The 12,803-nt window shown below is 46.1% G+C and overlaps 1 protein-coding gene across 1 annotated transcript; it reads right to left on the reverse strand.

Moving 5' to 3' along the window:
• Positions 1-2,051: 2,051 nt before the first annotated feature.
• On the reverse strand, positions 2,052-3,588 carry Ccdc166 (coiled-coil domain containing 166). The gene is made up of 2 exons (XM_057792638.1): positions 3,154-3,588; positions 2,052-3,065 (listed from the first exon to the last, which is right to left on the reverse strand). The coding sequence occupies exons 1-2, from the start codon at positions 3,586-3,588 to the stop codon at positions 2,109-2,111; spliced, it is 1,392 nt and encodes a 463-aa protein (XP_057648621.1). The 3' UTR covers positions 2,052-2,108.
• Between the last annotated feature and the right edge of the window lie 9,215 nt (positions 3,589-12,803).

Genomic DNA, 12,803 nt, shown 5'->3' on the forward strand with positions numbered 1-12,803 from the left:
TATATAAGCTGCCCCTGAGCACAATAAAGTTGGCATTCTTGTATCAAGAATGACCCGTGTTCCCGTGTGTCCCTGTCTGTGTGCCTAGTTCCCGACTTGTGTACCATAGAGCACAGAGCAACATAGCTTTTTACGCTTGGTTTCAGTTTTGTCCAGTTGACAGCCAAGACATGGCCAGCCTGCGTCCTTTACCCTGCCACCTCTGTCCTGCCACCACTAGAGAGTTATCGGCCATTATGGATAAGTATTGTGCCCCTGACTGCTCTGAGACACTTCCTCCATCCTGTCACTTCGGAAGCTTCACTGGCCTGGGGACAGTGAAGACAGCAGCACTCAGAGTGGCATCATCTCACTACCTTCTTCGACTCACGGGGTCTCACTGGGTGTTTGAAAGCAGATGAGTGGTCAGCAGGGTCCTCTGGTCACATTAGCCCTGGAGGTATGGTGCGTGTGGGGCTGCTTCGTTGTCCTATGAGATCAGCAGATGGCAGGACTCTGCCTGTGACTATGATCTCAGGCAACACGCTGACTAGCAAGCTATAAACCATGTGGCACTCACTTGTTTCCTTGACCCAGGTGTCTAACCAAGATTATTAACACAAAGCACCCTAAAATGCCATGCCAATTCTTTGCTTGTCAAGTCTAGCTGATCAAAGAACAATGTCTTGCAGCTCGTCTCACCAGGCAGGGTATCCCCGACCTCTGGTCACAGTCTTACACCAGAGACCTTGAAACTTTGTGTTGCCATGGGAAATGGCTCTGCCCTTAATGCTTACCCAAGGAATGTGCTATGATCAATGAGACGTGACCCTTGTAACGTTTTTGTATTGCTTCAAACCTCCCGTAGAAAGTGTTTCTGAAGCTAGATGGGAAGAGAAGCAAGGAGAATCGAGACAGAATTAGAAAAAGATTTAGAACTATAGAATTGGAACTAAGGAGTTAGAGCTAAGAAATGATAGACAATTAGGACAAGAGAATTAGAATCAAATAAGAATAAAAGAAAATGGCCCTCAAATCCTGTGTGAAGTTATTATAGACATCTTGCAATCCTCGCTCCTAAGAAGTGTTTCTCTGAGTTACCTGGGTAGTGGCCTGGGAGTTAGACTTCCAGACTGCTAAAGACAGGACAATGGGTTGCAAGATGTGCTCTAGGAAAGGGACATAGCTAGCTACAGACACCTTTGGGACGAGTGACAAAATCTAATTGGCCAGTATGATTTTGCTGATAGTATTTTCTCCAAGGTGATTGTGTTTTTGTTATTGGGGTTTTTTTTGTTGTTGTTTGTTTTGTTTTGTTTTTTCGAGGCAAGGGTTCCTCTGTGTAACAGCCCTAGTTGTCCTGGAACTAGCTCTTATAGAGCAGGCTGGCCTCACACTCACAGAGACCTGCCGGCCTCTGCCTCCCAAGTGCTGGGATTAAAGGTGTGCGCCACCACCACCCAGCTGTGATTGTGTTTTGAAGAAATATTGGACAAGACTGACAATGTAGCTCAGGTTTGTTTATCATGCATATGACCCTGGTTCAACCCCACTACCAGAAGAAACGGGTCAAAGTTCTATCCAGTAAACACACAGGGATGTGTTTAAAATAAGGGGCATAACTGTCTCTAGTAGAATCCTGGATGACTCAAGGTACCAAACATAACACGTATCCCTATTCATCCAGATGTGTGGCAACTGGAATTCCCAGATAATTCTTGCAGTCTTCCCTAAATTGGAAAATAATTTTTTTTAAATGATTGGGAAAGCCCTGGTAGGTTCTCCTGTGGTGATGACGACATAATCCGCTCTCTTCTGCAGAAATTCCCTTAAAATCACATTACCCTACTTCCCCTGAGCACAGCCCAAGCCAGCCTTGCTGGCTCCCTACCCAGGTTGGCTGTTGGTGGAAGGACATCGGAATCCAGCAGACAAGGAGACATCAAGCTCCCTTGTAACTTGCATTACACTCTGAACACCTGAAATATAGGGGCGGTGAACCAGGCAGGTGCCAGAGCATCATAAAGTTTATTTTACACTTTATTAACATCTTTATGTATGTACCAGGAAAGCTTTCAGGGTATGTCTTTCCCACCCCACGGTCCTACTGGCCTCCTCCCATCGTGGGTTCAGGTTTGCTCCAGTACTTTTGTGTCATCATAGGTGTTTGCTGTTTCTTCCAGTGGTGGGCTGAGAGGAACCCGATCCTGGGACAGATTGGAGAGAAGCCTGGAGCCAGACTTTGCAGAGGTGTCAGTGTCTTGAGAGGATTCACGAAAGGAGGGCTGTGGAGAGATCCTGGAGTTCTCGCGTGATCGCGGCTGAAAGACAGAAGTAGCGGATGATACAGCCATGGATGCAACCCTTGAGTTCTTTCCTGACTGGGTCAGAGACGAGATCTGCGAGCCCCGTTGCGAGAGACTCAGTGATGGGACTCGGGATCCCGGATGTGATGAACCCACGGGAGCAATCAGAGACCCAACCCTCAGAGACGGGACCAGAGAAAAATCATAGGACATTACAGAAGAAGTCTTGGAGGCTCGGTGTGACTGCGCCACCGATGGGGTGCGGGAGGCCGCACGTGATTGGCCAATAGCCTGGGCACTTAAAGTTGTAAGGGATGATTCCAACGTGGAGTCAGGTGACCCGATAAGCAAGTCAGGATGGTGGGTTTGGGACGGATGCCAGAGTGGAGGCCCCCCGGGGCCCCTGTGCAGCCAGCCATGCACACGCTGCAGGTTCCGCATGTTCTCGTGATCCCTGTGCAGCTGCTCCCGCTGCTCTAGCAGCTGTTGTCTCAGATCCTGCAGTAACTGGGCCCGGTGGAGAAGCCTCAGGAGTTCAAGTCGGAGACGCCCATTGTCCATCTTAATGGCCTGTGTGTGAGCAATGAGGGCACGCGCCGCCTCCCGCTCTGAGCGGCGCGTCAGGGAGTGCACGTGCAGGCGTGCCTCGCGCTCAAAAGCAGCCTTGTCATCCAGGAAGCGTCGCTTCACCCGGTGGAGGAGCTGCGTGTGCTCCACACGCATGTGCAGCAGCTCGCGCTCCAGGGTCCTGATTCGTGCCAGCTGCTCCAGCTGCAGTTCCTGTAGCGGGGGACTCGGGATGAGCGGACCAGTGGAGCGCGCCCATCCCTCTCGACCCAGCCCGGTCCGCGGGGGCGCGCTCACTGGCCTTGTAGGGCTGCAGCTCCAGCACCTGCTGTGTCATGTTTTCCGCGCGCGTCTTCATTTCCAGCAGCTGTGCACGTACCCCGTTCTCTCGCCCTTGGTAAAGCGACGCCAGCTCGGCTCGTTGCCACCGGATCTGTGCCAGGTCCACGCGGTTCTGGTCCTCGAGGCGCACGATGGTGTTGGCGCAGCGCTGCGCGTGCGCGTTCACATAACTGGCATAAAGCCGGTTTTCTTCGCGCAAGCGCAGCGCCTCGCTGTCCAGGAACTTATTGTTCTGTAGCACCTCGTCCACCCGCTGCTCACAGGACACCAGTTTCTCTGAGAGCAGCGAGTACTCTCGCTGCAGGTACTGTGCGCGCTCGGAGAGTGGGACCTCAGCGTTCTCGCCCGTCTGCTTGCGCCCAGTGGTTGGTCCGCGCTTCTTCTTGGGCGCCATGGCTTGAAGCTGGGGCCAGCTGGACTCATGAGAGCACCGTGCCCCACCGGCCCCCTCAGCTTAGCTAGCCCCCTTCCTTACCCCTAAAATTCTAGAGAACTACACCCTAGGTTCAGGGATGCGTCTTCAGATCATAAGATTTAGAGCAGGCAGGATTAGGGATCAGAAAACATCGTGTCCAACCTGTACCTGAGGGCTCCCTCCAGACATCGTCTGTCGCATCCTGGCGTGTACGTCTAGGAATGTTGATGTCCAGCCTGCGCAACCTCTATGGAGACAGAACTTGGTCGCTGTCCCCCACCCACCCCATTCCGTTGCTCTGGCAACAGCTTGATTCAATCTTTCATTCCCTGCTGTTTCTTATATCCTTGCATGACTGCAGGGATATAGTCGTAGTCAGGCAAACGTTCAGTTTCAAGACATTGAACTAACTTCCAAGTCCCCATCCTCCACTCACCAGGGTCTTTGTGCTCTTACTGTCATTCCACCAGGGACTCTTTCCCACGCTCCCTCCATCCAGCTTCCAGCGAGCACTTGCCCACCTGTCCTTATGAAGTCTACCTGCTCTCAGTATGAAGCCTGTCCACACAGCATTTCTAAGGGGACTCTTGGTATCTGAGGCCTTGGCAGAATGGGACTACTGGGAGGTACAGTGCATGATAAACATTGATCCTCACTTCATCATCTGAGTACTGGAGACTCAGTAGCAAAAGTGAAATTTTACTTCACAACCTTGCAAAATCTCCACATCATATATATATATATGACAAAAATGACTGACCTATAAATTTGGCTTAAAACAGTGTTTTTTATATTCCTAATGAAAGGAAAAGTACTGGCTTAGGACCCCCAAGGGCCACGTTGTAAGCATTACAGCTCAGATGGAAAGGGATCCTGGAAGTCAGGAGCCAAGGAATACCACAAAGTCACCTTAAGTTTAGCAGTTAACAGCCCTGCTCCAAGGAAAGGTTTTCCCAATGTAACAGCTCTGCTTTGGCAGGGGAGAGTTTCCTCACTCTGCTCAGGTCCCCTGGAGTGGAGCAACTCTACTCCGTTCGGCACTCAGGCTCCAGTGAAAAGTTATTTCTCTGCTCTGCTCTGCTCCACTCTGGAGAAAGAGGGGCATCATCCAAACTTCATTCAAAAGATTTATTAAGAGGGAGGAGTTCAGGAGGGGGGACCTGCCTCTGCCACGGTGCCACCAGCACACTGAACTGCACAGGACTTATATAGCGTTTCTTAGGGGTGGAGTTTTCCCAGGATGAAGGTTTTCTTTTTTTTTTTTTTTTTTTTTTGGTGTTTCGAGACAGGGTTTCTCTATGGTTTTGGAGCCTGTCCTGGAACTAGCTCTTGTAGACCAGGCTGACCTCGAACTCATAGAGATCCGCCTGCCTCTGCCTCCCAAGTGCTGGGATTAAAGGCGTGCGCCACCACCGCCCGGCAAGGATGAAGGTTTTCAGGGTGGGAGTTGGTCAGATTTCAGTCCCCAAGCTTGGACAAGCTCAGAGAGTGGCTGGGTTTCATGGTCAGGGGTTGGTTGGTTTTCCTGCTCAGGGGATGGTTTGTTTTTGTATTGAATTCTGCTGTGGGACAATTGCCTTTTATCCTGTCACTTATATTACTTTTAATAAAACGCTGATTAGCCTTAGTATCTCAGGTTTTTTTTTTTTTAATTAACTCTTATAACTTATATTAGCCCATAACTCTTGTCTGTGTTAGCCACATGGTTTGGTACCTTTTTCAGTGAGGCAGTCACATCTTGCTCGCTCTGTGTCTGGCTTCCTCTCTGGGTGATGACTGAAGACTGAAACTTCTCTCTTCCCAGAATTCTCATTGCCCCGCCTCTACTTCCTGCCTGGTCGCACTGCCTCTATTTCCTGCCTGGTAACTGGTCACTCACCATTTTATTAAAAATACAAGTGACAGGATAAAAGACCATTGTCCCACAGCACTTCCCCTTTTTTTAAAAAAAACAAGAACTCTGAATCTAATATCCTTTGTTTAGTTTTTTTTTCTCCTGACCATTATCCATAACAACTTGTTTTTTTTTTTTTTGTTTGTTTTTTTTTGTTTTTTTTTTTTTTTTTTTTTTTTGGTTTTTCGAGACAGGGTTTCTCTGTGGCTTTGGTTCCTGTCCTGGAACTAGCTCTTGTAGACCAGGCTGGTCTCGAACTCACAGAGATCCGCCTGCCTCTGCCTCCCGAGTGCTGGGATTAAAGGCATGCGCCACCATCGCCTGGCTCCATAACAACTTGTAACTAACATTCTAAGCAAAGGAAAATATCTGTAGTCCATTTTTTGGTAATGTGGGCATAGTTTTCCAGGCTACTTCCTGATGATTGGGGGTGCTAATAATCTTATGGGGACTGAAAGAAAATGATCAAATCGTGACTGGAGGATCCTGTGAGGCTTGATCATCTCAGGCAGCAGTCTTGAATCTTTTCTGGATGCAGAACTCAGACATCTGGGCCATCCACTCCTACCAGAGATTTCTCAGGTCGTCTTTCTTGATCAAACCTGATTTTTCTTAACTCAGATTGAATCCACAGCTTCTCATTTCCTGCAGAAACAAAAACAAAACCTCTTCTCCAAAGTAACATACCTTTTGATTTAAATTTTGAAGTCAAGGCATTTTCAAAATATATATGTTGGATTAATCCAGCAGCATTTATAATAAAGTATCTTTTAGCAGCTTTTGTTCCTTCCTCAGCCATCAATTTAAAAACAGTATCCAGACTCTGTGTATTTTTCATCTTTACGTGGCTTTATTTTAAACTCTATTATATTTTTAATTTTTGCTTTTTGAGACAGGGTTTTTCTGTGTATCTTTCGCTGTCCTGGAATTCACTCTTTAGACCAGGTTGTCCTTGAACACACAGTGATTCACCTGCTGCTTCTGCCTCCAAAGTGTTGGGATTAAAGGTGTATGCTACCACACCCAACTACTCTTTTTTTTATTTTATTTTAAGAACTTTATCCTTTTTTTCCCCAAGCCTACTTATATTTTTAAACACACAACCCCATTTAGAGGTTTTTTTCATCTTTGAATTGATCTTTACTGTATATCTTTCTTTTTCTGACTACATGAATCTTTAATTCGCTAAGCAATATGGGTAGGATTAAAGCCGTGGCTTTGATGGCTGGATTCAACCCATTTTTTAGCTTTTTTCTGAGAGTCTAGTCTCATGGCAGAGGTACTAGCTGGAGCCATGTTAATTGCCACAGCTCTATGGCATTTCAAGGTCCCTTGCCACCACCAGAAAGCATGTAGTCAGCTTTTCATCAACACCATTTAAGTGTTTCATGGCAGGACCTCTTTAAAGAGTTGCAAGGTTTTGCAGCCAAAGCTGAGTCAGGAAGCCTCTCTTAAATGAGAGCACTTGCCTCTAGCAAGCAGAGCCCACCTGAGAAAGTACTGCTATCAATAAGCCATGCTCAACTCTATTATTTTATGTCTAGAATCACTTCCCAAGCTCTCTCAGGCTTTATGTGGATGCAGTTGTCCACATGGGTGCCATTCTGTTGACCAAGGTTTCTGTCCTGCCCAGTCAATTTCCTTTGCATCTGGGGCTAATGTAAGTTAAAAGAGTTAATAAGAAGCCTGAGATACTATGCCAATCAGTTTATAATTAATGTCAATCTCTGTGTGATTTCTTTGGGGCTGAACAACAGTTGGGCGGGACAGAAGCCTCGATCAACAGAGTTCAGCAGGGTCAAAGTGTGTTTCTTTCACTGGCCTTTTTTTTTAATGTTTTGACTCTGGTTTCAGGGCCAGGGTGTGTTTCTTTGGTTGGCCCTTTTACCCTACAAGTTCTCAGCGCAAGGGGACAGAGGGCAAGGAATAAGAGGCAAGGACAGGAGATAAAGGAAAGTGAGAAGGGGAAGGGAACAAGGGAGACAGGGAAGGGGTATTTGTCCTGCAGGACAAGGACTGCCTCTGGATGCAGAGGAGACAGACATGGCCCATAGGCAAATGGTGGTTTATAAAGGTAAAATGGGAAACCCAGTGTTAGGATGAGGTGCTTAATTTCAATCTGGCACGTTACCCCAAAGGGGGGTTTATGACTGCTGAACTTTAATACTTTGCTAGCTGGACCTTGGTAGTCAGTCTCAGGAGGAAGAGGTCAAATGAAGGAATAGACCTTGGGGGCTAGCTTTAGGAATGCAATCTAGCAGTTTAGCAAGGAAGAGGAAATGGGAGAAGGGCAAGGTCTGCCAGAGCCACGCTCACCACACACGAGCTGTCCAGAGTCCCTTCACCTAATCATATTTTCCTGACACACCCCCCTTAATTCCTTATTGACTTTGTTCTTCAGGGAAGTAGATTTTTTTTTTCTTCTTGTCTAGCATAATTCCCATCCCAAATTTCCCATTCTTCTGGGACTCAAGATCCCCTCCCCTTTTCCTTTACACAGGCCAAACAAACGGGACAAACAAAAAGGACCCAGGTAAGAAGGTACCAGCTGATAGCTAGGGAAGACAGGAGCCTAGTACCTCCTGCTTGTCAGTGATTCATGAATGAGTTCTTAATGCTCCTCACATTCAGAATTGTTATGGAATAATCTTTTTGCACACCGTGAAGATGTGTCTTTTTCAAACCACTTTCTAATTGGATTAATAAAGAGCTAATGGCCAATACCCAGATAGGTAGAAAGGGTAGGTGAGACTTGTGGACAAAAGACAGCTCAGGGAAGATGGAGGGTGGGTTGCCAGTCAGATGCAGAGGAAGCAGGAGATGATCATGCTGTGCTGAAAAAAAGGTACCGCCATGTAGATAAGAAATATGGGTTAGCCGGGCGGTGGTGGCGCACGCCTTTAATCCCAGCACTCGGGAGGCAGAGGCAGGCGGATCTCTGTGAGTTCGAGGCCAGCCTGGTCTACAAGAGCTACTTCCAGGACAGGAACCAAAAAGCTACGGAGAAACCCTGTCTCGAAAATCAATATATATATATATATATATATATATATATATATATATATATATATATATATGGGTTAATTTAAGATATAAGAGCTAGTTAGTAGTAAACCTAAGCCCTAAGCTATCAGTTGAGCATTTATAATTAATAATAATTCTCAGTGTGGTTATTTGGGAGCTGGCCAGAGGGACAGAGCTGGCTGAATGTCCTGACGAAAAACTCTGTCTGCAAATTATTAGGTCCATTTTTGGCCATGTGATAACTGTCTTTCTGGGTCTGGGTTGCCTTACTCAAAATGATGTTTTCTAGATTCATCCATTTGCCTACAAACTTCAAGATGCCATTATTTTTTCTGCTGTGTAGTAAGTACTGCATTGTGTAAATGTACCACATTTTCCTTATCCATTCTTCTGTTGAGGAACATTTAGGTTGCTTCCAGGTTCCGGCTATGACAAACAGTGCTGCTGTGAACATAGTTGAGCACACATCCTTGTCAAAGCCACCTCTTAATAATGCTACTCTCCATGATGTTACGAGGTCCAATTCCACTCAAACTACCACACTCATGAAATAAACAACACTTACAGGTTCCAGAAATCTGAAAGTTACAAGATTCTGTAACAAGTGGCCCTGCCAAGGTTACTCAAGTCCCACTGCTCATTCATAGTGAGAGTCCCCTCTCCAGGTTACCCAAGCCCCTCTGCAGATCTCTGAGGTCAGCCTGGTCTACAAAGTGAGTTCCAGGGCAACCAAGACTACTATACACAGAGAATGCCTATTTCCAAAAATAAATAAACTAATATACACAGAGATGCTTATTTCCAAAAACGAAAGAAAGAAAGAAAGAAAGAAAGAAAGAAAGAAAGAAAGAAAGAACAAAAGAGTACTTGCTGTTTTACCAAAGGGCTTGAGTTTGCTTCCAAGAACCCATGAGATGGCTTAAAACCATCTGTAACTCCAGCTCCAGGGGATCTAATGCCTCTGGCCTCTAAGGACACAAGCATTTACATACACATACCTTATGCACACACATACCTACACATGATTAAAAATAATACAAATAAAAAAGAAAGAAAACAGACTGTAAGAAGAGTCAGTGTGTACCAGCAGGTGTACCAGCACAGTGAAGCCTCCTGAGCGAGCTGGGGAGTTCTTTTACAACAGTGGTTCCCAGCTCATGGTCACACCCCCTTTGTGGGAGTCAATCAACCCTTTCACAGGGATCACCTACACCATCAGAAAACACAAATATTTACCTTATGATTCTAACAGTAGCAAAGTTATGAAGTAGCAGTGAAAATAGTTTCATGGTTGGGGGGTCACTGCAACATAAGGAACCCCATTAAAGGGTCACAGAATTAGGAAGACTGAGAACCACTGATATATACATTTAAGGAACGTTTCTGGTCTCCCCTGTCTGCCTTCTGTGTGGGCTCCACATCCGGGCAGACAAGCAGGCAGCCTGCTCTCACATTAAGTAGTAAAGTTTACAGTTGTCTTTCTTAAGGCCAGCATTTGGGTCAGGCACTCTGGGCCATTAGGCTTTAGGCCCCGAATGCTGGCATAAAACAGTCCAAGTCACTTGGGTCAGATTCCAGGTAGTCAGGCTCTGACTATTAAAGTGTAGGCATGCCTGCTCTGGTTTGGGGCTTTTTGTGTCTACAGTACAGACATTGTCTCTTTCCTTTTCTTTTCTCACTAGTCTGACTTAGAAATTGCTAAGTAGGCAAGGCTTGCTGGCCAGCAAGCTTTAGGATCCACCAGTCTCCACCTCTCCGGGGCTGGGATTGCATGCATGCATCACACCTGAGGGTGGGAGGACTATGTAGGTCCTGAGGATTGAACTCAGGTCCTCATGCTTGCAAGCAAGCACTTTAGTGACTGAGTCATCTCCCAACCCCAAAGAGAATTATTCTATGAAGATTAGAAAACAGTATTCCGTGTGGCACAATGTAGAAAATAACGTTTGCCTCTTCGGGAATGAAGGCACCAATTCAATAGGAAGAGGCATAAGCACACTTCCTGGAGGTGATGGCGTTTGGTACCTTGAGTGAGGCTGCATTACCTGGATTATGTATTTGCTAGAACGCAGTACATAAATACATCTTTTATGTATTGTTTGGCTAACCTCGACTCAAAGTAGCTCATAACCATTGCAATCATGTCATCCCTCACACACATGGGAAGTTCCGGGGACGTCTGCGGCATGCTTTGAAGTAAATCACAATATACGAACCAGCAACAGCTGTTTGTGAAAGCAGACACATGAAAACGCAGGGAATGAGCCAGCACGATGCTCATGACAGACAAGATGGCAGACCCCCAAATTCGGTTAACTCTGAGATAGGTTTGGCTTAAGAATTATTTAAATGTTACTTCTGTGTGTCTCTGTGTGTAAGTGTACATGTATGTATGGGTCCCACGGAAGCCAGAAGAGTGTGTTGGGCCCATGGAGCTGGGCGCGAGGCACCGATGTGGATGCTAAAAACCTAACTCAGGTTCTCTGGGAGAGCATGGATGTTCTTCACTACTGAGCTGCCTCTCTAACCCCGTAAATATTTTTCTGAATTAGAAAACATCACCCACAAATTGAAGAAGGAGTCAAATCTACCCTCAATTTTTTGTTTGTTTGTTTCTCTAGGCCAGAGAGATGGGTCAGTAGTTCAGAACACTTGCTGTTCTAGAAGACCCAAGTTCAGTTTCCAGACCCAAGTGATGACAGTCACCTGCAATTAGTTCTAGTGACTCCAGTGCCCCACTCTGGCGTTCACAGGTACCAGGAACACATGCAGTACACATACAAACATTCACACAAAACCCTTATACACACACAATAAAATAAAAACAACTCTATAAAAAACCAAACAACAAACCCATTGGTGTCCCTCTCTTGAGTCCTGGCTGTCCTGGAATTCACTCTGCAGGATCAGGCTGGATTTAAACTCACAGAGATTCTCCTGCCTCTGCCTCCCCAGTGCCAAGATTAAAAGCATGTGCCACCACACCCAGAAAAAAAATATTTTTTAAGTTCTTATATTTTAAGTAAAGAAGGTTACTTTAGAACTATTCCCCTAATTTTCTCTGAACGCATTGTTTCCTGTGTTCTGCCTGACAGACTCAGCAATCCCAATACAGTCGTGCTCTCGGTCTCCCCGTCTCCTCCCCATAGTAGAATTTTTGTGAGACCTGGAGCTAATTAGGCTGGGTAGGTTGGCCAGCCAGCTCCAGAGACCCACCTGTCTCCACCTATAGGCAATGGGACTGCAAACCAGCACCACCGTGCCCTCCTTTTTTTTTCCTTGTCTTTTTTTTTTTTTCATGCCCAGTTTTTTATATGGTGCTGGGGATTGAATTCAGGTCCTTTGGTACTCAGGACTGCACGGTGACTGAGGCGGTACGTGAGATTCTTCTTCAAACGCTGGCAAATAATGACGAATAAAAACTCTTTCACAACTGTGTGCGTCCAGTTCTGGCTTAAGTCCAAAGAGAAACTGGCCTCGAACAGAAATTCTCTGCAGCTAGTGTAGGTTGTCTGTAAATCTCTTTAGCGCTCCAGCTCCAAGTTGCACTTTGTGCTATTTAAACACGTCTTACAGAAACTGCAAGCTTGGCCACTGCGGACAGATGGGAGGTTGGCACAGCAAAGATAGTTCGAAGTTATTTGGAAATAGGTAGGCCAGCGTTGTTTTTAGGTTATCATTAACCAGGGTCTGCCTGCCTGCCTGGCAGAATTACACTCCTTTTGATATGGAAATAGATCCTAATGGACAGTCTTGGTGAACAAGTGTTAATAAGAATAGACCCTCAGTAACCCTCGACTCTGAGTATTAGAGCAGAGCTCTTTCCTTCCTTCCTTCCTTTCTTTCTTCCTTCCTTCCTTCCTTCCTTCCTTCCTTCCTTCCTTCCTTCCTTCCTTTCTTTCTTTCTTTCTTTCTTTCTTTCTTTCTTTCTTTCTTTCTTTCTTTCTTTCTTTCTTTCGACATTGTCTCTCTGTGTAGTCCTGGACCTCAATCTGAGACCAGGCTGGCCTCGAACCCAGAGATCCTTCTACCTCTGCCTTCCAAGTTTTGGGATTAAAGGTGTGCACCACCACGGCCCAGCCTAAACTCTGGGTTTCTTATCTTTCTGTAATACCTAAGAAGTCTGACTAGAACACCACTTATCTTCCAGGCCTATTGAAGGCAGTGCTCCTTAGCTAAATTCTACTTTTGAAAAGTTCTTCATAACATCACTTCCTTCATCACAGCCACTTTGCCTACTGAGCTATCTACCTCTCTAGCCCCGGTAGCGGCATTA

This window comes from Chionomys nivalis, chromosome 17 (assembly GCF_950005125.1).
Source record: "Chionomys nivalis chromosome 17, mChiNiv1.1, whole genome shotgun sequence".
Lineage (NCBI taxonomy): Eukaryota > Metazoa > Chordata > Mammalia > Rodentia > Cricetidae > Chionomys > Chionomys nivalis.

Excerpts from the sequence above, each read along its gene's own strand:
- Ccdc166 (XM_057792638.1), bottom strand. The coding sequence starts at position 3,588 with ATGGCGCCCAAGAAGAAGCGCGGACCAACCACTGGGCGCAAGCAGACG. Across the intron at positions 3,066-3,153 it reads TGGAGCTGCAGCCCTACAAG|GAACTGCAGCTGGAGCAGCT; the intron begins GCCAGTGAGCGC and ends CCCCCGCTACAG.